The 23,482-nt window shown below is 42.3% G+C and overlaps 1 protein-coding gene across 4 annotated transcripts in view; it reads right to left on the bottom strand.

The window, feature by feature from the left end:
* The window catches only part of DNAI1 (dynein axonemal intermediate chain 1), a 143,652-nt gene that overhangs the window by 70,044 nt on the left and 50,126 nt on the right, over window positions 1-23,482 (bottom strand). For all 4 annotated transcript variants that reach the window (XM_040542104.1, XM_040542106.1, XM_040542105.1 and 1 more), the window contains one exon: window positions 5,514-5,761. In XM_040542104.1, coding sequence (XP_040398038.1) covers window positions 5,514-5,761 — 248 coding nt within the window. The remainder of the gene's footprint in view (window positions 1-5,513; window positions 5,762-23,482) is intronic.

Here is a 23,482-nt window from a genome sequence, read left to right as displayed (position 1 = left end):
CAAGATCTGCAAGGGAGGGTTTCAATGTTTTTGCAAGAGAAATTCTAAACTACAAGAATCCATACCCAAGGCACAGTTATGAAATAGCCAGTTACAGAAACTGATTCTCCAGAAGGTGCAGCCAGATACCATCTCAAAAAATACAATACTGAAGTTAAAAGAACAGGGATTTTGTCCATTATTGTCAAAGATACTTAGGAAGAAACATTTGGACACTTACCTTTTCTAACCTTAAAGTGGCTCAAAAAGAGTTAAAAGGTTTTCAACAAGGTACAAACACAAATCAAAAGATTTTATCCAGCATTTCTGCCACAGTAGTGCCTTGCACTTTCCACCACCTCCACCATGCTTAAACGAGCCTAAAGCTTCAGGGTAGGCTCCTGCAGCCCAACAGAGCCTTCCCCAAGAGCGGTGAAACTTGACTGTGTGGGAGACAGGGTTTCCTACAGCCAGTCTGTGACTCTGCAGTGAGCTCCCCAGCAACTAAGGATGACCAGAAAGCTGCTGTTCTTTACCCCGTTTTCTACAGCAAGCATCTGGTCCTTCCCAAGCACAGTCCTTCCAGCACACACTTCCCTCCTGGAGAGGACAAGGGAGCGAACACAGGGCAGATGTTTGAGAGCCACGATATGCCTCGCAGTGCTGCAGCAAGGAGTGCAGTGGCAGATCCTCGACTGGCCAGCACAGTTGATGCTGCAGCAGCCTGTCCCTGGACTCAGAATTCACTGTTGGCAGTAAGGTTGCAGCTAAGGACTGCCCCAGCAGGGAAGCGTCTGCCAGATTGAACTCTCTGGGCCCCAAATACCCCCTGGTTGGCCCATGGATGCTCTTACCACACCTCTGTACTTCTGTGCATGTGCTGAAAGACCGAAGTGAAGTATTGACTCTTAGGTGAGGGTACAGCATCCTGCTTTACTCCTGGGACGTAAGAGGTGAATAAGACTTTTTGCCTTGCTTGCACTGGACCAGGAATGCAAGACAGGGCTGGCAGCAGGAGAAAAGTAGGAGAAAACCTGGGGTGGAGGGGAAGGTCCTCTGTGCAGACATTGCACTGATCCACTACAAGATGTGTCTGGCTTTATTACCCTAGAGTTTCAGTGCTGAATGCTCCTTGCCTGCAGGTTTCTGCTCTATTATCCCTTTGGGCCACATTCTCCCACTTGCCAGCTCTCAAGATAAGCCATGCCATGCTGACTCTCCTCATCCGTATCTCCTGTCCAGCCATCTTGGTTTCAGGTTTCCATTGCTCTCCTCTCTTCTCCAAATGTCTCTTTCTCCTCTGAAGTTATTCCCTAACAGTATTCTTACGGAATTGAATGAGGTTCTATCACTGAACTATCCCCAGCAAACATCCATTTTGTGCTCCTTAGCAGTGAAGGCAACAGGAAGGGAGTCAAGCCTGTTCTGAGACAGCTGATCTTTATTCTGACCTTGACAGCAACCTTCTGTCTTTTCTTTTTGTTTTGTTTTCTTTGCATCAAACTCTTTGTTTGCCTGAAGCCAAAGGAACAAAATATTACATGAAGCAGTAACATCTCTGAAGCAAAGCAAGCTGCAAGAGCTGTTTGTCTGACTGCAGATGACAGATTTAGGAGAGTGGCCATCATCAGAAATGAAACAATGTGTTGGTTTGACAGTGGATTATGAGCAAAATGCTTTTTTTTTTTTTTTTCTCCTAGGTGCAGTGAATACAAACAGCTTCATAGAATCATAGAACCATAGAATGGTTTGGGTTGGAAGGGACCTTAAAGACCATCTAGCTCCAGCCCCCTGCCATGGGCGGGGACACCTCCCACCAGCCCAGGCTGCCCAAAGCCCCATCCAGCCTGGCCTTGGGCACTGCCAGGGATGGGGCAGCCACAGCTTCTCTGGGCAGCCTGGGCCAGGGCCTCGCCACCCTCACAGTGAAGAATTTTGTGGAGCTGTGCCCAGTAGCATGGAGTGGGGTGGAAAACAGCAGGTTGTGCTGACTTTAAAGGGTCTCTGAAACGGAACACACTTACTTCCATCAGCAAACCAAGACCTCACCAGGTGAGTCTGGTGTGGCTTCATGAACTGCCAAGATTCGCTGTAGAGTTATTTAAGGACTTAGCTTTCAACACAGAAGGTAGAGATGGAGAAGAGATCACACAATTGCAGGGCAAATTATTGTGAGAGAGTCTCAGGTGTATTTTATGTGGTTTACTTTTGAGATGGGACTTCCACATATTCAAATGGGAAACTAATATGCAAGCTGGCACTCCCTCTGGCAGTTTGCAGACTATTACCATGCTTCCTTGCCCTTTTGGTCTTAAGCATGAGCATCATATTTAACCTGAGTAGCATTTGGTGAAGAGTTAGCGAGCAGCAGCCAGCCCTTTCTCCTCCTGTGCATGAACAGAAGGCAGAAAATAATTCTTTCAGGATGCCATCTGAAGCTCCATGGTGTCAGCTCCCAGCCTGGCCTTGGGCACTGCCAGGGATGGGGCAGCCACAGCTTCTCTGGGCAGCCTGTGCCTCAGCACCCTCTGAGTGAAGAAGTAAATTTCTTCCTAAAATTATGATGATCAGAGATGATGGGTGTGAAGCTTTTGCTTATCGCTTAGAGCATTATTTCAATTAAGGTGGGGTTTAGCCTAACCTCACAAAGGCTTTTGCCCAGCAGAACACGGCAGGTTTAGCACAGTTTCCCAGGAGCTGACTCCTTTTGAGCAGGTGTTTGCAAAGGCAGAGGTCTGAACTCACTGACCTGTGAGATCATTTCTAATTCCATGTTCCTGTAAGACCTAAGGCTTTGGTGGCTGTATTAGGCACACTGCACTGCATGCATATATGTTTGCATGTCCATGTGCTTGCTTGTTCCTCTCTTTTCCTTCTTCAGAGTTCTGACTTTAGAATTTAATCCATTGGTAGTAAGCAGTGAGAAATGTCTAATTTAAGACGAACCAGAACTTTCCCTTATTTATACTGCAGTAGGACTTAATACATGGAAGACACTTGCCAAATGCACTAGAAGCTATTGCTATGCTCTTTAAAGATACAGGAACCAGCCAGTATCAGGCAGATGAACTCACTCTTAGGTAACAGAATTAGAAATTTTATATTATTTTGTTCTTAATAATGGGATATGTTACATTGGCTTTGTTTTATGCAAACTTACTGAGATATTAGTAAGTTAGTGAAGATGAAATGGAAAAGAAAAGAGCTGCCAGGCTGTTTTACTCGCTTTCCGTTTTGCTTCCGTTGTGAAAGGGCTGCATTGTTTGCAAAGGAAGGAGCCAGGCAGTCCAGAGAACAAATGCTCTTAATTGTTCAGGAGAGCTTTGTTACTTTTCTAATTGGTCTTCAAAGTCATGGGCTTGCAGTCTCTATGTAAGTGAGGACTGCAAGGAGAAGTCTAGACAAAGAACAGGCTTCAGACTAGTTGGGGTGCTGGCGGGGGAGAACAGAGAATCTTTGAACCAAATCTGGAAAACGAGACACCACTTTCTAGAACCATTAAATGTTGAATGAGGAATAACTATCCTGTGTCTCAACATAACAAACTGTCCCTCAAGTCTAATTTTCTCCCATCAGAAGGAGAGAAAACCCTTTCTAAACTTTTTGCTTGATGTTGACAAATATCTACAGTTCAGATCTTACCAACAGATGTGCAAGCTCTTTTCCAGAAAGCTGTGTGATCACCTTATTACTACTTCTGCTCACTCAGTTTTATGGCAAGGTAAGTAAGAAACTGTAAAGTTTACTAAAAATACCGGTACTTCACTGTGAAGGAAAAATAAGGGTAACGATTCTCAGCACTTGACCTTTGGAAGTAAAGCAAACAAATGGGAACTACAGGCTACTCATGCCTACGTCTATCCATACCCATGAGGTAGCTTCTTTCCTCTGCAGAACTATCTCCCTTGAGTGCCTAATAATTTTTTTCACCCATGTGACAGCCACATTGCTGTCAAGAGGTACATATAAACCTACTTCTAAAAGCCCCTTACAGACTGCAGAGTATCTGCTTCTGCTCTGTATGGTAAGGCCACTTTAAGCATACTCTGCCCTTCCCAATATTATCTGGGGAACGAATCACAAACGATCTGTGATTCTGGCATCTCCAGTGTGCAGTAACAACTGTGACCACCTGTAGGATGCTGCAGCAAGGTCATAAAAAGCTGCATGTACAACTTAACTATACTGACAGTTTGTTGTTGTGTTTTTTTGGTTGTTTTGTTGTTGTTGTTGTTTGTTTGTTTGTTTGTTTGTTTTACTGGAACCCTAAAGGCAATAGGAGGAGTTTGGAGTTCTCTGCCCTCTGGGATGTGCGTGTGTAATGGCAGATTTTGTGTGTGAGTGCATGACACGTTGTATGATGATAACAACCCACTCCTGGGGTACCATGTAAACCTGTAAGAAAAACTACAAATGTTTGCTAGGGGAAAAGCATTGGCCAGACAAGTAGCCAATATAAAATTCAGGTGTTCTCTGAAATGTTACATTTGCATAACCTCTCTGTTTATAGCAAGCACCAGTCCTGCTCCTGGCAAGTGCCACATTCATCTGCAGTCCCATCAGGATCCCTTGATTTCTCAGATTTTGACTGCAAGATGCAATAACAGGAGCCGCATCTGGGGGACAAACCACACGTGACGCGCCAAACTATGAGGAATATTGACTATGTGCATAGAGGTATGACTGAATTAGGCAGGAAAGCCTAAATCAGTTTACAGCAATAGTTTTGGCAGCAATACCTGTAAGTCCAAGCTAGCGAACCGAACACACATCACTGCCCCTCAGCAGGATCATACAGACCATGTTAAAATCTGTGCTGCCACAATTTTACTGCTATGAATGAGATCAGAAGCACATACCCCTTCCAGTGCTCCAATCTTAACTCAGATTACTCTGTTGACATAATTACAAAGCTAGCTGGATGTAGCAACATATTCTCCTCAGTCCTTTACAATATCATCTCCCTGGAGGCTCTCTGTGACAGATGCATGGAGGCATTTTAAGAGACATTACTTTAAGAGCATTACCTGCACATCACAATTCTTAATTCACTAGAAAACTTCAAGATCAATCACAGGGTAGGGTGTTTTGAATCTCAGTGACAGCCAATTCCACAGACAGCTCTCCCTGGGTTTGTTGTGCCCAAGATAGTTCTCTCTTAGGACTGATATGCTGTTTTACATGCTGCTCATTACTTGTTGCCCTTTGATTTTGTATTTGGAACATAAACAGCATTGCATGGTGTTATAAAAAGGACATCAGTTCCTCCTAAACCAGAAATCATTTATAATAATTAAAACTAAGGAGAAATCATTCTTTAAACAAAGTTTTGTTCACATTTAATCTCTGTTGAAGACCAAGCTTTCTTGCAATTTCTTTGCTTTCCTGCGTATTTCAAAATTAGCTTGAAATAAGTATCAATCACTAACACGTGTATTAAACCAACATCTCTGCCCATACAGCACTTTTTTCCTGCTGTACCTGAACTCAGCCCAATTAAAAGTCCAGTTAGAGGAAAAGAAGAACACCCTCACCTGCCACACTGGATCTGTGTGCTTTCCTGACTTAGCACTACTCTTGTAGCTGGGCTGGGAGGTTGCCTTCTTCAGGTTGTAGATGGCCACATTGCCGTCATAGAAGCCCACTGCCACGAGGTAGGGGTGGTCATTGTGGATGTCCAGGCACATGATGCCACTCTCACTGCTGAAGACATACTCTGGGAAAGAGGGGTTCTTCATGGTGTAGAGCAGGAGCATGCCATGGCTCTGCTTCATGAAGTCATCTAAACAAGAAAGAGTTTTTGCTGTTAAATCAGTTTCTAAGATACTTTGCTATTGCAATATATGGTCTGAGAGCATTCACCTATGCCTAAAATCAACCTGAATGCAAGGCTATGTGGGAAAGACATTAGTCACAGGACTAAATGGTCGTGTTGGGGTGCCTGCATCTAACATCCTTTTCTTCACTGATATGTAAGGTATGTGGGGACAACATGCTTATGCAGAAAAACTACTGTTTTAGCAGTTTATTTCCAGGAGGAGACTTAAGAGCCTTGGAGAAAACGTGTATCTGAACCTCCTGGACACTTCTTTCTCTATGTTTGAATTTCCTTAATATTGCACACATTGGCAATATTTGATATTAAAGCCTCCCCTCTTTCTTCAATGAAAAGCATTTCACTGAAGTATCTGTAAAGCGTCATTTCCACTGCCATTACACATAACTGTACAATGCACAAGTCATTGCAGTTTTATTTTTAGCTTATGTCTAACATCTCATCTTTGTTTGGCATAGAAGCTCTCTCTTGCTAAAACCTCCCCCCCCCCTTTTTTTTTCTGCTTACTTTCACCTCTTGGTGCTGCCTGAAATTAGCTCTCCCTATTCTCAATAGGACTATTTCTTTTTTCTTATTTTTTTTTCTTATGTTCTGACTGTCCTTTGCAATTCTCAAGTTTTTTGCTTGTCTAAAAAACAATTTCCAAATTCATTTAAAGGGGAAGAAAAGCTGTTGATGTAGATAAGCTCTCCAGAAGCAAAGGAGGAGTTTTCCTAATCTATCAACACAGTGCTCACTCTGAGGGCATCCTAGCTATCTCTCCAAACACTTTTTTTCCTGTCAAATGCCGTCTGGTACATAGTATATGGGAAACAGATTTATGGTTTTCTGTGATTTAAGTACCCACTATGCATCTAGTTTCCAGAACAGTCATTTCCTTTTAAAAGTGCTTCTTGCCTTGCCTAACATTTTGACCAACCTGCAGGATAAGGACTTGGTAAATGAGTACCCCCGTGATAACACTAACTTCAGAGGACTTTCCTTGGCAGCAGGCTGATCCCAAATCAGTACACAGGTATAGATGTTACTTGCCTCAAATTTATCAGGGCCACATAGAACATCCAAAGAATTAGTAAAGCAACCCGCACATCAATAAAACAACTACTGCTGCTTTGTATTTGGAAGGTGGAAATATTCTAGCTTTCCAAGTAAGCAGCACTCCTTTTCACAGGTCCTTCTGTACACTGGGGTGAAACAGGGAAAAGAAATATTTTGCAGAAAGGTGAGATTTCAATACTGGCATCACTTTAAATATATTAGAACCCAAATAGGATTATTAACACATTTTTTGGAAGGGAGGGAAGCTTATTCTTAGAATTCTAGTTGAGAGGAATTGAACATGTTTTCTCCATCAGAGGTTTGCCCTGTCCTTAGAATTCACAGAACTGTCTTTGTTCTAAACCAGCTAATATCATTGAACTGGTATTAGGCTGCGGTCTGGTCCTGACAAGGATGAATACCTCCCCTCCTCAGCAGCAAAAACACTTGGGAAGGCTGCGGAAATGACCTTCCAGGAATGACTCACATCAGAATGGACTAGAAAGTCAAATTGTTATATCTAACATCTATCTATATATCTAACATATCTATCTATATAACCTTTGAACCCGAGCTGATTCACACGCTTATTTCTCCTGCAGTGTGCTGAACAGCCAGCCAGGCATGTTTACAGAAAGTCTGTGGTACACATTTGTTTTCTCTCTGTTGGCACTGAACTGAGGGGCTTCAGATGGCTGTCCCCCATGCTCCCTGCACAGACAGCAGAGAGACACACCTTCAGAGAGTGATTCAGCCCACCAAAGATCTGAATTGATTTCTGGAGGTGTTTCTTTGCTGGTCTGGCAGTATCACAGGCCAGCTACATTCTTCAAGTAAAGGAGCAGGAAAAATAGCTCAGCAGCATCAGCAAGCCTCCATGGAGGTTAGCTTGAACAGAAAAGCAAGGTCCTACAAAGAAGCCCTAATGGAGTGAAACGTGGGATTTAGTTTGCAGGTTAAGACACCCAAAAGCATGTCTAGCTGTGGCTGTCTGTTTGGGCACTCAGAGGCTAAGCTCCCATTATGATCCGTAGAGATAAATCAATCTACTTCCCCCTAAGTTCAAAAAACCCACCTTAGAGAAGATTCCTGTATTTGCTCTGCTGATTTATTCTCTGGGCTCCATTAACTGTAATAGCCAAGCCTCCGCTGACTGTTAAACTCATCTTAATCCCAGAGTTGAATCCCACCCATTGCCTCCTGTATGTTATGAAATACAGTGGATGTGGGTTAAAACTCACAGTGTGTGAATACTCCACATAAGTCTGCATAATATGATTGCTAATGTACAGCTTATGTCTGATGAAAGGCAAAGTCAAGAGAATAATCCACAATTAACACTGAAGCATGGCACATAAATCCCAGTAAAACAATAACCTTCTGAGAGAGTAGGCATATAAATCTATTTCAATTAAGGGTGAAATCTCACCCAGAGTCCTAAGCCGTAACATACCTACGTGTTCTTTGACAAACGAAAAAAATAGCCGTATTTCATTAGTGATATTCAATGTTCCAGAATGGCAGGGAACAACACATAACCCAAAGCAGCACGTCTGTGATACAGCTTTAAAGCACAGGCTTTTCACCAAAAAGGCCTGTGTTTTTCAGCAAAACCTAGCAGAGCACTGCAGTGTGCCCCAAATCTTGCGTAGTCTGTCTCTGAGGACACAGGTAGCTCACTGAAACAACGGTAGAAGAACACAGAGCACACGGCAAAGCCAAGGGCGCAGACCCAAGAGCTGGCAGCGGCTGCACCACTGCTGGAGCTGAAAGCAGCAACATCAGAGCTGAGGCAGCTGCGCTGCGCTGCACGGATGCACCAGGATGCACTGGAAGAGCTGAGAGCATCTGCCCCATGCAGACCCACAAAGCACAAATTGAAATGTGGCTCTTTTTCTGAGATACAAGGGCTGGAGACACTAGAGACACTAGACAGTTATTCTGACAAGCATGCCAGCAGGAGATGTCCTTCTCTAGTGCAGGAAGATGCAAGGCAGTACAGCAAAAAGAGGAGTAAGCAGACTCTCGCTCTAATGAGGAAGAGCTGTATGTGATGAGGACCCTCAGTGTTCATCTGAGCAGAGGTTACATTGCAGACCCTGACACGTAACAAGTGTATATGGGAAGAGAAGCTTTGCTAATGTAAGATGCAATAGCATTATTACTGGTCTCAGCCTGGAGAACTGAGCCTGTAAGTATCACATGCAATCAGACATAGGTTTCAAACCAACTATCACTGCTGTTTAAAATATTTGTCTGTATTTCCGTACAGAGCTGGGCAGATTCAACCTAAACCCTTTTCAAAAAAAAATTTAGTGGGAGCACAGTACCTTGGAATATCATTGCGGTATCACCAAATACCTCATGCAAAACAAAAACAAAAACTTGAAAAGCATCTAAATCTTTCACTTTGACATTTACTTAGTGCTTGTTTTAACAGATTTTTCATTTATATTTTTCTTAGATGAATTTAAAAGCATTTAAATAAATATTCGACACCAGATCAAAATATTTTGTTTGTTGTATGGAAATTTTTTATTTGCTTCATCTTTCGTGTTTGCTTCACAAAAAATCCATAAGGCATGCATGTTTTTCCTCCATTTCTTACAGAATGCTTGGTGGCCAAACCTGGAAGCTCAACCCAACAGTATCCTCAAGTTAGAGGCCAGTGTTAGTTACAATGCTCAGGGTAAATCCTATATACGCATAGTAAATCTCAGAGTGGGAATTCTCAATGGTAACAAGTCAACATAGAGATTTTTACCACTCAAGAAGCTAGTGCTATAGATTTCTATGTCATAAACTGGCAAATTGTGCTCTCTCTGGAGGATTTAGAAGCCCAAACGCTACAGCCTCACATCTTAGATCCTACGATACATGTCTGTTTTAAATCAAGACCACTAGCTGTCTCACTGATATGGCTTGGACCGAGAAATCACCATCCTAAAAGGAAACACCACCGCTAAAATCCATCCTTTCTCCTCCAAGAGCCCATCTAAAAAAGGAAGCAAGATGGAGGAGCATGGCTGTGAACAGCTGCTTGGTTCTGAGCATCACAGCTGCACAAGCACATCTACATTCCTTTCCTAGATATGCCCACACTTTGACGAGCTTGCACGCTGGGGCTCTCTCCTTTAGGCTTGGATTTCTGAGCAGCAAAGGGAAGGGGCTGGCTGTGCATTACACCCGGTTACGTGATCTCTTCCAGGGAGAAGAGATCGGTTTCAACAACAAAAGTTTGGGTACCCAAAGAAGTGGCTCAGCTGTTTACTCACCTTTCAAATATTTAAAGGGTAGAGGACAAAAAAGGTTATCTACAGGCCAGCAAATGTCCCCAAGCAAACTATAATTAATACCCAGTTGTATAAAACCCTGTGCGCAGCCTAAGCATATGCCTGTGCTACAGCCTGCGCGGCACAGTTGACAGAGCAAGACACAAATTAATGAATTCTCAATACATTTTTTTTTCTCTCAGTGAGCAAAACCTGTGCAGCGTGGCACTGAGCACAGGCTCATCTACCCCGCTGTAGAACATGCTGGGTGAGCGTGTGCTGCTTCAGCAAGACTCTCTCCTCGCTTACTGAAATAGCTCTGCCAACTCCACACTTCCCTGCGGTCGCAGAATGGGCACGCTGTAAGAAAGGAAATGGCTGGCACTTCAAGCTTCGCTGTATGCCAAAAGTTGAGAAAAATCAAAAAAGAACAAATCTTTCCAAGGAGCTCAGAGAGTTTGGACATGTGTTGAATGTGTTTTCAAAGGCTTGTGAGGACTAACAATAATAACTGGAAGTTTTATAGCACTTCGGAGTGCTTTGAGCATGCATCTGCAGCACTACTTCTTACAGCCAAGGGAAAGAGAAAGGCAAGAGACTGTCCAAGACATTACAGCAAGCTGGAAGAACAGGGAGCAGAACCAGGACTTCACGGGGCTCTGCTCAAGGTGGCCCCATCCCAGGATCCCTAAGAGATTTAAAGTGGAATCACTGGTGCCCATTTTGTTTCTATTCCTTAGAGAGTCCACAAGTACTCAGGTATATTGCTGTGTTGATACAAATGCTGATCACTGCGGATCTGGCTGGGAACCACGCTGTGAGCAGGGAAAAGACTAACACCAAACCACCTAAACAGTCCTTTCCCAGAAAAGAAAATGTTTTCAGAATTCATTACTTTGTAGCTCAGGGCCAGAAAGCTTGGCCTTCTCTATTTCACAGCTCACAAATGTTACAGGTATATCCTGCTCTGAACCCTGTAGCTTGGTTTTGGCTGGTACGTGCATTCTTCACTTGAATATCTCAAGAGACAGAGAGGCCATTGTTTCATTTCGTAGTTTGTTTGAATGCTTGATCACTCTGAGTGATTAAAAAGTCACACCTAACTCCTTATTGGCCTTGTCTGGCTTCCCACTATTAATTCTTACTCTGCTTATCTCCATTGGACGAAAGACTTCTTTCATATCTGGCACTTTCTCTTCCTTAAGATACTTGAAAACTGAATGCTAGTCACCTTTCAGCATGTTTTTGATAACCTTCATAGCCTGAACTCAAAAATCCTATTTATTTTCACCAGGCTGGCACAGAGCTCAGCAAAAGGCTGGGAACCATCACAAGCTTTGCCACACCAGTCAAAGGCACTGCCTTCACAGCTGCAAAGCCACTTCTCAACAGATGTGGAGAAATGTAGAATATTAAGAGATTTTCCACAGATACGTGGAGGACATAACATAGCTAGGACTTGTGCTGCCTAGGCAAAATTCACTTGCAGCCAGGATTTTAACTGGATATTGTTCTCTCTCCACCTTTAAGGTATCTTCTGCAACACTTGAATCAGCTTGGGGGTCTTTACTATATACTTTACTATATACTTTACTATATAGAAATACCTATAGGTATTTCTGCATCCTCTGAAATACGCTGTCTCCAGAATCAAACTTAATATTCCAGTATCAGTCTCGCTAATACTTAAACCATCTCTCTGCTGCCACCCAGAAGTCCCTGTTTGCACTCCAAGATCATGTTCACCCTCCCTGCCAAAATATCACACTGTGAACTCAAATTTATTGCTTGTCCACAAAAGCCTACTTTATTTTTTTTATTTTTTTTAGAGTTGTTGCCTTCCAAGACACAGCACTCCTCCTTGTTTAGAGAGATATAATGTTGTATTTGGCTGCATTAAAATGCATTTGGTTTTTATAATTCCAATTTACAACAAGATTAATCACTCTGTACAACAGCCTGGTTCACAGTGTGATTTACAACTCCACCTGCCTTTCATCAGTCACACATTTCATCTGTTGTGAGTTTATATTTCCATCCAGAGGACCAACAAAAATAATGCCTAGCTGCAGGGCCACCACTGATCTCAACAGCACCCCCTCTGAGACAGTGTCTCAGCTGATAACTCCACCGGCATTTATTTCCTGACATCTGTCAGTGGAAGTTGAATCCCGCTGCTGAGACCTCTTGTGCTGGGCTGAGCATTTCGCAGCCCCAGGGATGAGCATACGCCCTCCGGTCAGCAGCAAGCTCTGCAAGCTCAGAGCAATCCTATCAGTCCAGTGTTGGCAAATCACAGATCATTGTGGTTTATTCAGATGTCTGAATGTCACATTTATCATTCTGCCTGACACCTTTCCCCAGCCACTGGACAAATTCCTGGTACTCTTGATTGAGTTAACGTTAAACAGCTGTGGCTCTTCTTAGGCACCACAGAACTTGCAGTTTGGGTAGAAGTGAGAAAAAACAGGATTTTGACGTCTTTTGGACATTTTGGAAAAGACAAAATTGACAGGTGATGAGGCAGGCTGTAATTTATACACAACCTGAGGCCGTGCCACAGTCCTAATAACTGCTGCAGGCTCCACACATGTCAGAGGCAAGACACACACTTCAGAAGCACAGACCGATAGATAAAAACAGCCTGTATGGAAATGAGCTGTCACAAATGTTTGCATCTTATCCTAAAATACCGTCTGGCAAAGTAATACGAAAGATGCTGCAGTCAACTGGGACAACAAAAACTAAAGATATAGGAAACACCTGGAGAAACGCACTGTTTGTCACTGCTTGCTATAGCAGAGGCTCAGAGACAAACAAGAACAGGGGAGAACAGGATGAAAAGACTCAGCGCCTTCCCAAAAATAGCAGGAGTGTTTGACTTGCAGCTTGGCTCTCCCCTGCTTCACATGAAAGAGAGCAGGTGAGTGTTAGAAAGAAAAGGAATATGCAACTGGGCTGAGTTTGCAATGCTCCAAGTAATACCAGACTTTTCTCGTTCTGATCAGACAGGACTTTGCATTATAGGTTTTGCATTATAGGTTTTGCAACTTTGCATTATAGGCTTAGCAGGCACTAAAATTACTTTTAAAAATTGCTTCTTTAAATAAGATACTCATAAAGGTTTGGTTTTGCAATGCAAATAGTAATAGTGCAACTGCTCTGATGTTATGAATGTTAACTTATACTCTGAAGAAATTCAAAAAAAAAAAAAAGGGCGAGAGAGTCCATACGATGAAGGCACAAGACTGGCAACTGGGAGATTTGTATTCCAGCCCCTGCTGTGCCAAACAGCTAACGTGGTCTTAGTCCCTTCTTCTCCATGCTTCTCACAGCACTCCTGAGGATGCACATCACAGAGGGAGGAAAAGACTGAATGATGGGGGCTATAAAAGTTCCAAACATCAACACCGTTCAAAGCAATACTCCTGTTGCTTTCAGGAATACATTCGTGTTCTGACCCTCCGACTGACAGCCTAACAATCTCAGATAATGCATAAGCTCCTCAGAAGCCAGGGACTGAAGGACACTTTCCAGCTCCAACACTCATCTCCACAGAGCACTCCAGAGCTGGGAAGCCAGCCTAATCCTACCAGCACACATTTGGCAGCAGCTGTCTCAACCAGCTGAACTCTTGCTCCTGCCTTTCTTGTTTTGGTCAGCTTAAGCTGCAATCTTGATAGCGGTTTACTATTTAATACCTGAGGCTCTCTTTCCTCTATCCCTGTTCTAAAATAATGGTATATTTAATAGCATTTGCAACTAACTAAATATTGAAGAGTGCCATCAAGTGGCCAAGTGCTTGTTAGCAGCAGGGGGCTTCCAGGAGACACGCACCATTCAGAAATCCCCAGGATCACGCCACTAACAGACCTCTATAAACGAGCCACCTTTGGATAACCACACCAGCCTGCTGTTACTGCAAACAAGCCAGGCTGCCAGCATCTCAGCATTCCTGACCTGATGAGCAATGAGGGGGATGCACGCTCTGCAGGAGATGCTTATGTATTCTATAATTAAAGGACAGACACATTAGAGTTTTATGATGGCGCTGCAGCCTCTTGAAAGCAGACAGATGCCTGATGAGACGGATGCGCACAGGCTAGACCGTAGAGGAGGCAATTAGGAATGACATTGCAGCTCAGAGAACTTTTCTGAAGACATTTGGCAGAAGACCCAGATTTGATGGAGGAGCACAGAAGAAGCAGCGTTACACAGGCCAACCTGCAGGCAATTTTGCACAGGCACATACTTCAAACAAGAATGAATATGAGAGCAGCCATTATGACACATGCCCCATCCCATTTTCAGCAGTGGTTTACATCAAACACTTATGAAAGTGTATAAAAACAGGGCATTAAAAAAGTGATGTATTTTTCCAGCACACTGTCTAGGCCCCTATTAATTTGTGGTTAAGCATCTCCCAGATCCCTAGAGGTCCTCTTCCCCCTTCCCTGTGCAGAAGCCAGCTATCGATGATTAAATCTGGACAGTGTCTTTCAGCATTCCTCTTTGCACATGGCTGGAATATAGACCAGCTACTCTCACAGTAACTTCCTTTTCTTTTTCTCTTATTTTTTTTTGGCCTGCTTTTATTTTTAGTGCATGAAATACTTTGCATCTGAAACAGATCCATGAAGCATATGATTGGCGATTAGTGTAAGTGGTTTTTAAGAGCTACTAAAAGTAATTTCAGAGCAAAACTATTAGTTTTCTAGAAAACTGAATTAAAACAAAAGTAAATTCTGTATTTGTTGGTCTCAAATAAAGTCAGTTTGCTGCTCATACAGCAACAAAGCAACAGCTTTCAATCCTTTGATCAGATAACAGAGGCAGAAGAAAAAAAAAGAAGGTTATGGCAAGAAGAGAGAGGATCCTTCCAAGTGAAATTTCTGAACAGCAATTAGCTGTTATGAGAGAATGGGACAGGTACAAAAGGCTCACACAAGCATCAAATAACTGTGCAAACCATGGGCCAAATTTTGGCTCACACTTAGATATGATGGGAATAAGATGGAAAACAAACAAACAAAAACACAACAAACAAACACAGAATCACTGAAGATCTGAGATTGGAGGACACCTCTGGAGATATCTAGTCCAACCACCAGCTCATCTAGAGGATGTTGCCCAGGAATGTGTCAAGTCAGGTTTTTTTTCGTTTATCTCCAAGGAGGTATCTCCACAGCCTCCCTAGGTGAACTGTTTCATTGTTCTACCATTCCCACAGTGCAGAAGTTTTGTCTTATGTTTAAATGGACTTCTCGCTATCTCAGCATCCATTATTTTTGTCCTCTCCTTTGATACCACTATCAAGAGTCTGGCTCCACATTTCTTTTTTCCCTCCCATGAGGTACCTATACACCTAAGAAGAAACTTCCGCCTTTCTCTGTAACAGCCAGTTTTCTGGGCTTCCACTCTGGGAAGCCAACCATACTACACAAGCTAAACCGAACTACAAGTCTGGTCAAGACCACAGATTTGCTGTGGGAATTAAAGGGGGGTTTCGGGCCCCATTACCTCCTGTCCCCACCAGCTAGGCTGCTGCTGGGCAACCTGGCTTCCCTCCAGCATCCCTGAAGCTAAGGGTGAAGCCTGGGACTGCAGAGCATTTAGGAATTATGCTTTGCTCCAAAGAACCACCCTCCCATGCCGTGTAAGCCAAGGAAGGGAAAAGAGTGCACCTGGGCTCCTGCACATTAAGGAGCTGCATCTAGCCCTGGGCAAGGCAAAGACAACCTGCTGGAAACTGAACACTACAAAACACTCAGACACTTTTCGGATCAAATACCATACTACGATGTGAAAATCAGATCCTGGTATTTTGCTGGGGTGATCCTATCCTTCTAAACAGTCGTACATCATCAAGGCTACCCAAGAAGGCTTAGTTAAATGTCTCCAAACTCCAAAAGCTTTGGCTTCTAGAATCTGACATCCACAGTTTCAGCATCTTGAGAATCTACTGTGCTGGCTTCTCCTTTAAGTACTCACCAAACAAATAAGACAGCTGATACAACTGTCCCTCTATGAAGATCTCTTGTGCAGTGCTGGAAAACATTTCATCGGCCACCATTTCATGAGAGGAACTGGCAAATGCCAACAAATCCCACTTGGAATAGGATCTCTAGTTTGCTCTCTTATACCCAGAGGAATCTGATGAGAATAACTCAGGGCTGAATAGTTCACAGAGCAACACCTGCTACCTTTCTTTTATGGCAGATGAGACTCTTTCCAACAGCATTCAATTCCTGAAGTTTAGCAGTGATCTAAATCCACTGTGATACTGTTGAAAAATTCAGGATGCCCTACACACAGAGTAAATCTCAAATTCCCCACAAAGAAAATTCACGTTCTGCCTATCTTACAGCCAGGAAAACAGAAGTGGAGAGTAGCTGCTGAAGGCACAACCCAAACCCAGTTACATGATTCACAGCTTAGAATCTTCACTGATACGGAGATTTAAGCATCCCTGAATAATTCTCTTCTACCTTCTGTAGTTGATTTCATGCCGCAATACTCTAAAATTCACTTTTGTCATCTCTCATCTGTATTACAGCAAACTGATATCCCTGAGAACAAAACAAGTAGCACTCAAGGGAAAAAAAAAATACAGAGATAACAGTACTGTTCTGCTGTTCAATGTGTCTAAAAACTCAGAATTCGGTCTGTACTTATTCTTCAATGACCAGTTATTTTAAAGTATTCCTAATAGAATCATAACCTAAAGCAGCCTGTGATACGAGTCAGTGGAGGCTAAAATCCAGATATTCGTGGTTATATTCTGACAGTTTAGCATCCTGCCAAACACTACCAAGCATGAAGTGAAGAACAGAACGCTGTGACTGAAATCCCTAAGTCCTGATCAGCAGGGAGAAATGTTATACTGAACAACATATTTTTGTTGTGCAGTGGCAAAAGCCAAAGGTAAGCTATGAAGAGTTTTGATGTCTCCTGAGTTTCAACTCTAATGAAAATATTACATTAGATAGATTTTCTTCCGGTTTTTACTGATCCCGTCTGTTGAAAAATGATCCTTACTCATCTCCAGAACAAAAGAAGAGAAAAGTCTTTGAAGAAAAAGCCTTTAATGGGGCCTTATACAATTTCTTTGTACCATTCTGACCTAGGAATAATGACAAGCTCTTTAACCTCAGGAGCTTACAAACTATGTATTGCTTATGTAACTTATGTATTGCTAGAATTAATAATGGAATGAACCCAACACAGATTTGTAAATTCTAAGGCCAGAGGAGATCATTGTGATGAATAAATTATATATTTGTTCCTATGCTTAATTACTTCCTCCAGTAAAAAGCCAATTTATTTCCAGCTCCCTGAGATCCCTGAATTCTACCTTCAGGTGGTAGATTCCATCCTAGATGAAGAAGTAAGATGAAAGAGTTCTGTTCTGTAAGATATCTCCTTCCTTTCCCTTCAAGTACCTAATGGACAGTAAGCAAATCACTACTTAAACTTATCTTTAATAAGATGAGCTGTTTAAGTGTTTCACTGTAAGGCAGAGTTTCCAGACATAAGTCATACTGGGGCTTCTCTCTGAACTTTTCTCAATTTTAACATTCATTGTGAAGGCTGATCTGTTGCTAGCTAGATAAACAACACTCCAGTAAAGGTCTGACCAGTATCACACGCGGCAGTGGCACCTCCTCCCTCCTGCTGGTCTCTGGTTAGTGAAAGCATTCAGCACCTGGTGTCAGACCCCTATGGTGAACTTCTGCAGCTGCCTAGTGGCCTTTTAGATCAAACTGGAAGTTTTCTTTTTCAGAGTGTACATCAAGGTAGAAGAATATTTTCAAGTCTGTTTTCATGACAGACACAAAACAATCTAATCATGGGCTGCTGTTATAAATGCTGATCTCTCTTTTCCTCTGCCATTTCTTCTTATCTGCTCTTTGTTCTAACTCTGTGACCCTGAGCTTGCTGATCTGCTTGAAAAGCAATCATTTTAAACAGCATTGCCATCTCAGGGCACTGATGGTGATATTGTGACATCCAATCTAGGTAATGAGCAGTTCTTAAACTAAATCTAAAGAGAACTAGGTCTTCAAAGCTGCCTTGTGATCCAGCTCACAAACTGGATATTAGCCAGTGAAGACAGATAGCTGTCTTAGTGAGTATCCTGCTCTTTGCAGGAGCAGAAGATGGCTGGGTCAAGATAAGAGCTCTCTTCAAAATAGAAACACGATGTGAGAGCGCTGGTCTGGAGAAGCAGCACTTGAGGTTGAATAACATCTCTGAAAAAAGTCTCTGGAGTCACTGCCCCTTAGGGGGAATTGCTGGAATAGAGCCTCTTGTTTCGAGGAATGCCCAGTGGGATCTGAGATGAATGCAGCTCTGGATACGCGTTGTCTTCTACAGGTACCCTGGCCCACAGGCTTTGCTTTTTCATCAGTAGGAATGTAAGCAGGATTGCCCAGCCTCATCTGGGAAGACACAGACTATCAAGGCAGAAAGGAACTGAGATATCACAGCAATGGAGACCATTTAAGTGTCTAAAACAGAGATCCTGCCCCCTCTACAATCCCAGGTCACCATGGAGAAACCCCCAGATCCATCAGCTCTGAAGATGTTAGTCCAAACAAACATGGATAACTACAGCACCAGGCTGGAAGGCAAGGGCTACTAGAAATTAGCTCTGCTAGGGGAAGTGCAGAGTAGCTTATCCAGCCCTCAGCTATTCCTATCTTAACCCTTCTTGAAAGCCCTGTTTTGCCTGGAGGAGAGTCAGATCTTGTTTGTTTTTTATGTTTCGTAATGGCTAGATGCCTCAGCTGGAGCATAAAGTGCTTCAATTGAACAGTAGAAAGCTGACCTCTGGTGTTGGGAGCAGGGGTGCAGAGAGAAGACAGCAAGGAAGCCACACTCCCGTGCTCCTGAGCACTGCTTCACAGCCTGTGTAATTCTCCGTTAAGATTCACTCACTAACATCCCTTCAGAAAAACGAATAAAACCAGCTGATTAACGAAAGCAACATGTAGCAACAGGCTACAGTGCTTGGCAGGAATATTGCTGTTTTCATTTCTGCGCTTTCATATCAATTCTTCCTCCACAAAGCATCTAATCAGCCGATGCTGTGCAGCATAAAATTAACGGGTTCGTTCAGAAAGCCGCCTCATGATGCCAGACAGCATGGTGGGATTGTTTGTAAATATTTGATTAGAAAAAGCAATCAAAATTGGCATGAAAACATGCACAAATTAATGCTGTTCCACTATCCGATCAGGATATTTATAATACAGAGGAGGAGGTGATGCCAGACAACATTAACATATGTGGTATTACACCAAATCCCTTCTCCAGTGACTCTGCCCTTACAAAGCCAGAATTTCTACAAATGCAGCCTGTAAGCAGCTGATAGACAGGAGCTAACATATTTTCCAGGGGATATATTGGGTGTTAAGTTCTGCTCCATCATTACACAACACACAAAAGGGAGAGCACAGGAGCATCTCAAACCCTTTGTGTGCACCCTCAGCCTTCTCTCTGCCAACTGAAAAAGGGGACAGGGCTCTGGATAGCAATGCTCCCTGCTTCCTCAGCACTGTGTCTTTTGAAAATTTTCCAGGCAGGAGCAAAAGACAACACTGGTCATTAACTGAGGATGTTCTCTTTGGATGCTTTCCTGCAGCAGAACCCTATTTTGGGAAGGCGTTACCTTGCAGGAGTAGAAAAGAAAAAGAAAAGGAGTAGGGCATAGTCTGTGATGAACTTAAAAACTCTCTGCATATACACCTATACAATGAATTAAAAGGTTCCTGCTGCTGTAAGGAGACTCTCCTCCAGAAGGATGTGTCCTTGCCCTAACACCTGACTAAAGTGAGAAATCCTTTATCTAGTTTCTAGTCCAAGCTCTGGTCTTTGACTTCTGAAGTTCAGATTTGGAAATAAAACAAGCCCTGTGGCAAGGGCTGTCAGGTGTCCTCCTGCAGGTTTTTTCTCCAGCAAGTGAATCCAGAAATGCTGGGACAGGATGCTTATGAGCAGACAGAATCCCCATCTTTTTAAGCATTACGTTACCCGTCTCAGAAGTGCCACACACCTGTCAGAAGCCATTAGGCAGAATTAAGCCTGTCCTGATACTGAGTAACTGATTTCTGGAGGCCCATTCCAGCCTGACTGTATATCATTCTTTAATTTCACACTTTGACTTTTGTATGAAACCAACACTGCATTAGCCAAGAATTAAAATCAGACCAATGTGCTAATTTACAGATCCTTCCAATAAATGAAGAAATATCTTATGTTGTAATGCAGAAGGCAGACATAGTCAAATACCTTCCCAATGAAAACAGGGGGTTGCATCTGATCTTGTTTATATAAACAGAAATTAAATATAATTCCATAGCCAGAGACTCTGGTAAGCCAAATCATGGAATCAGAATACAGCCTAGCAGTATTTTAGATACCCCATGAATACCCTCTCCTACCCAACACAGCAGAGCACATAAATACATGTGCTAAGTAAAAGAAAAAACACATGATTAATAGTTCAAATGGCATCCAGTGAGGCTTGGAGAAAGCTGAGGGTTCAAGAAACAGTGGAATTCAAATTGGGAAGACAACATCTTGTTAAAATGTTGAGTCAGCTGGTGGTCAATATAGAACATGGTCCCAAACGACTATCATTTGTAAATTGATCATGTTTTCTTTTCTGTGGCACCCACTTTGAGAGTCCAGTTGAAGTCATTTATACACTGCAGTAGAACTCAAGAAACAGTATTACAGTCTTAGTATTCAGGCTGGGACTACATACTGTCAGCTGTAACACCATATGCAAGAAATGATAAGAATTTGTTTCAAAGAAGAAAAGGAAATTGCAATTTTCAGAGCATGCTGTGAAGTCTGGAAGGCTTACAGGCTGTCAGAGATCTTGCAGTACAACAGGCATGTAGGAAGAAGCTAAGCTCTGATGCCTTTAAAGTATGGAAGATCCCAATGGGGCTTGGGGTTTGGCTGGAAACCTCAAAAACCTTTTGGCAAATCTGAAAATATAGCTCAAACTTTCCTTTGCAAAACTTAATTCATTCTTCTTGGAGGGAATCCAAATTCAGAAAATTTCATTAAAAAATCACAAATAGTTCAGCCACAACAAAAATCTAATTGCTACAGATAAACTGAAATGCTGTAAAGGAAGCAAATTAACAGCAAGGAATATCAAATTAGCAAAGCTGGATCAGACCCATCACTTACCAGTGGTTTCCTAATTGTATTCCAAAGATCGGAGTGGAGCTGCAAGCTGGTCTCACAAAACGTAAAATGGCAAAAGTTGTAATTCATCAGACCTGTACAGCCATGAACCCACTGTGATTCTTCTCAGGTCACAGAAGTCCATATATTTGGGAACCATTGCCTCTGTGTTCGTGAGGAACACTGCTTAAAGAGCTGTGCAAGACATCTTATAGACAGGAGCCACAACAGGGCTGCCAATTCCTGCAATATCGTGAGTGCTGCAATAGCAGGAGGTTTTCTTCCAAGCCTCAGCTTCGTTATTTAAACACAAGTTCTGCTTCTGCTTTGTTTCAGAACAAAACACTTCTAGCCCTCACGGCAATAAAAGGTTTTAAAACACCAAACACATTCTGCTCTGAAAGCGCAGAAGGCAAATAAAAAGAAATCAACTCTTATCATTTGTAATAATCTCATGATTTTGAGAGCCTGCCTTGTGATCTCTGAATAATCAGACTTGGCAATACCGTACCAACCCTCAGGGAAAATTTTCCTGACTGCCAAAGAAATATTCCTTATTCCCTGAAACGTGAACTCCCAATGCTTATTAGTATTGCCTTTTCCACTTCCAGTTCTTCCTGTTTTCGCACTTTCATATGTCAAATAGCTTCTTGCTGAAGACATCATAAATCCTTACACTGCATCCAAAATAGTTCAAAATACTTTATTTTTATCAAATCCAAAGACATATTTATTCCATCACTCCCTATTTCCTTAAATTGTGGCCCAGGGACCAGAATTTAGCTTATTTTGCTTTAAGGGGAGCTATTAAAAGAAACAACTATTAGTTATTATACTTGTCAAGTTACTACATAAAAATAGATTTTTTTTTCCCTATAGTGGTTTCTAACAACATTATTTACATATATGGTCTTGCCTTTAAGGGTCATTGTGGCGTGCAGTGCAGCAAGGGGCAGCTAAAGCCACAGACAGAAGTTACACAGAGGATTTTTTGCTTTCTTTATGCTGCTTTTGTGTTGCTAGTTTTCTGCACTACAATGTCACCCCAGGGTTTACATGCATGCTGCTCATGCCGATTCATACAGCGGTGCTGTATAACTTACATTCCCTGCATAGATTCTTCTACAGTGCCCACAATTTTGGTATGAGAGCAACTAAGTTCAAGAAACAAAGCAACTAAAGTGGAAGTTCAGTTAATAACTAGTCCATTTGGCCAGCACAGTCCCAACAGTTACACCACTGCTAATAATGCCTGTACAGAAGGTCTGATCACAAACTCTGCAGACCTCACAGCTTGAGATTTATCTTTTCTCCATCAGGATTACAAAGAAGATAGACAATTTCATCACAACACATGGATATGAAATTATTGTCACAATATAAAATAATATAACACAAACAAACTGATTGAAGCAGCATATTCAAGGGTACTTAAGCATTACCGCTGAAACACATCAAAATTTATTTCAAGCTGGTACATCCACCGCATCTCAGCCACACACTGATGTGCTCATTAAGAATTCCTGCAGCACCTTCCACATTACAGGACTGAAACAAGGATGTTTTTTTGTAGCATAAAAAAGAAAAGAAACCCATGCAGAAAAAAAACCTCTTTTGCCCTCAGGGAAACGCTTGCTGAACGGCAGACTACACACAAGGATCCACCATTAAAGTGACTCCTTAGCTTGAAAAACTTCAAATGCAGTTGAAAAATGCATACCACCTGATCATACCCAAGCCTGCAACAGTTAGCATTAAGAAAAAAAAAAAAAGAAAAAAACTGTAACAGAATTCAGTACAAACGATTTGTATGACCATGGAATTTTTCAACACCAACACTTAACTTCAGAGGCTGCATTCCAATAGTCATGAAAAATCTTTTCACAATTGCTCTATCTTCCTATTAATAATTTTGAAACTTTTGAGCTTTAATAATACCGAGTTGGTTAACCACAGCAAGCTATGCATTAGGCATTAAATAATCTCATCAAGTCAGCAGCATTCCTTATCCACGTGTCTGATTTCACAACCACAGTTGCATCTGGAAAGAGGAAATCTCTGGAAATCATTGGATCCAGAGCCTTTTCCTGGCAGCCAACCACAGCAAATCCACAGCATAAGAAACTCTCTTAGACAACTAGACGTGCCTGCA

Source organism: Cygnus olor, chromosome Z, assembly GCF_009769625.2.
Source record: "Cygnus olor isolate bCygOlo1 chromosome Z, bCygOlo1.pri.v2, whole genome shotgun sequence".
NCBI lineage: Eukaryota > Metazoa > Chordata > Aves > Anseriformes > Anatidae > Cygnus > Cygnus olor.
This window is presented reverse-complemented; position numbering and strand designations above follow the sequence as displayed.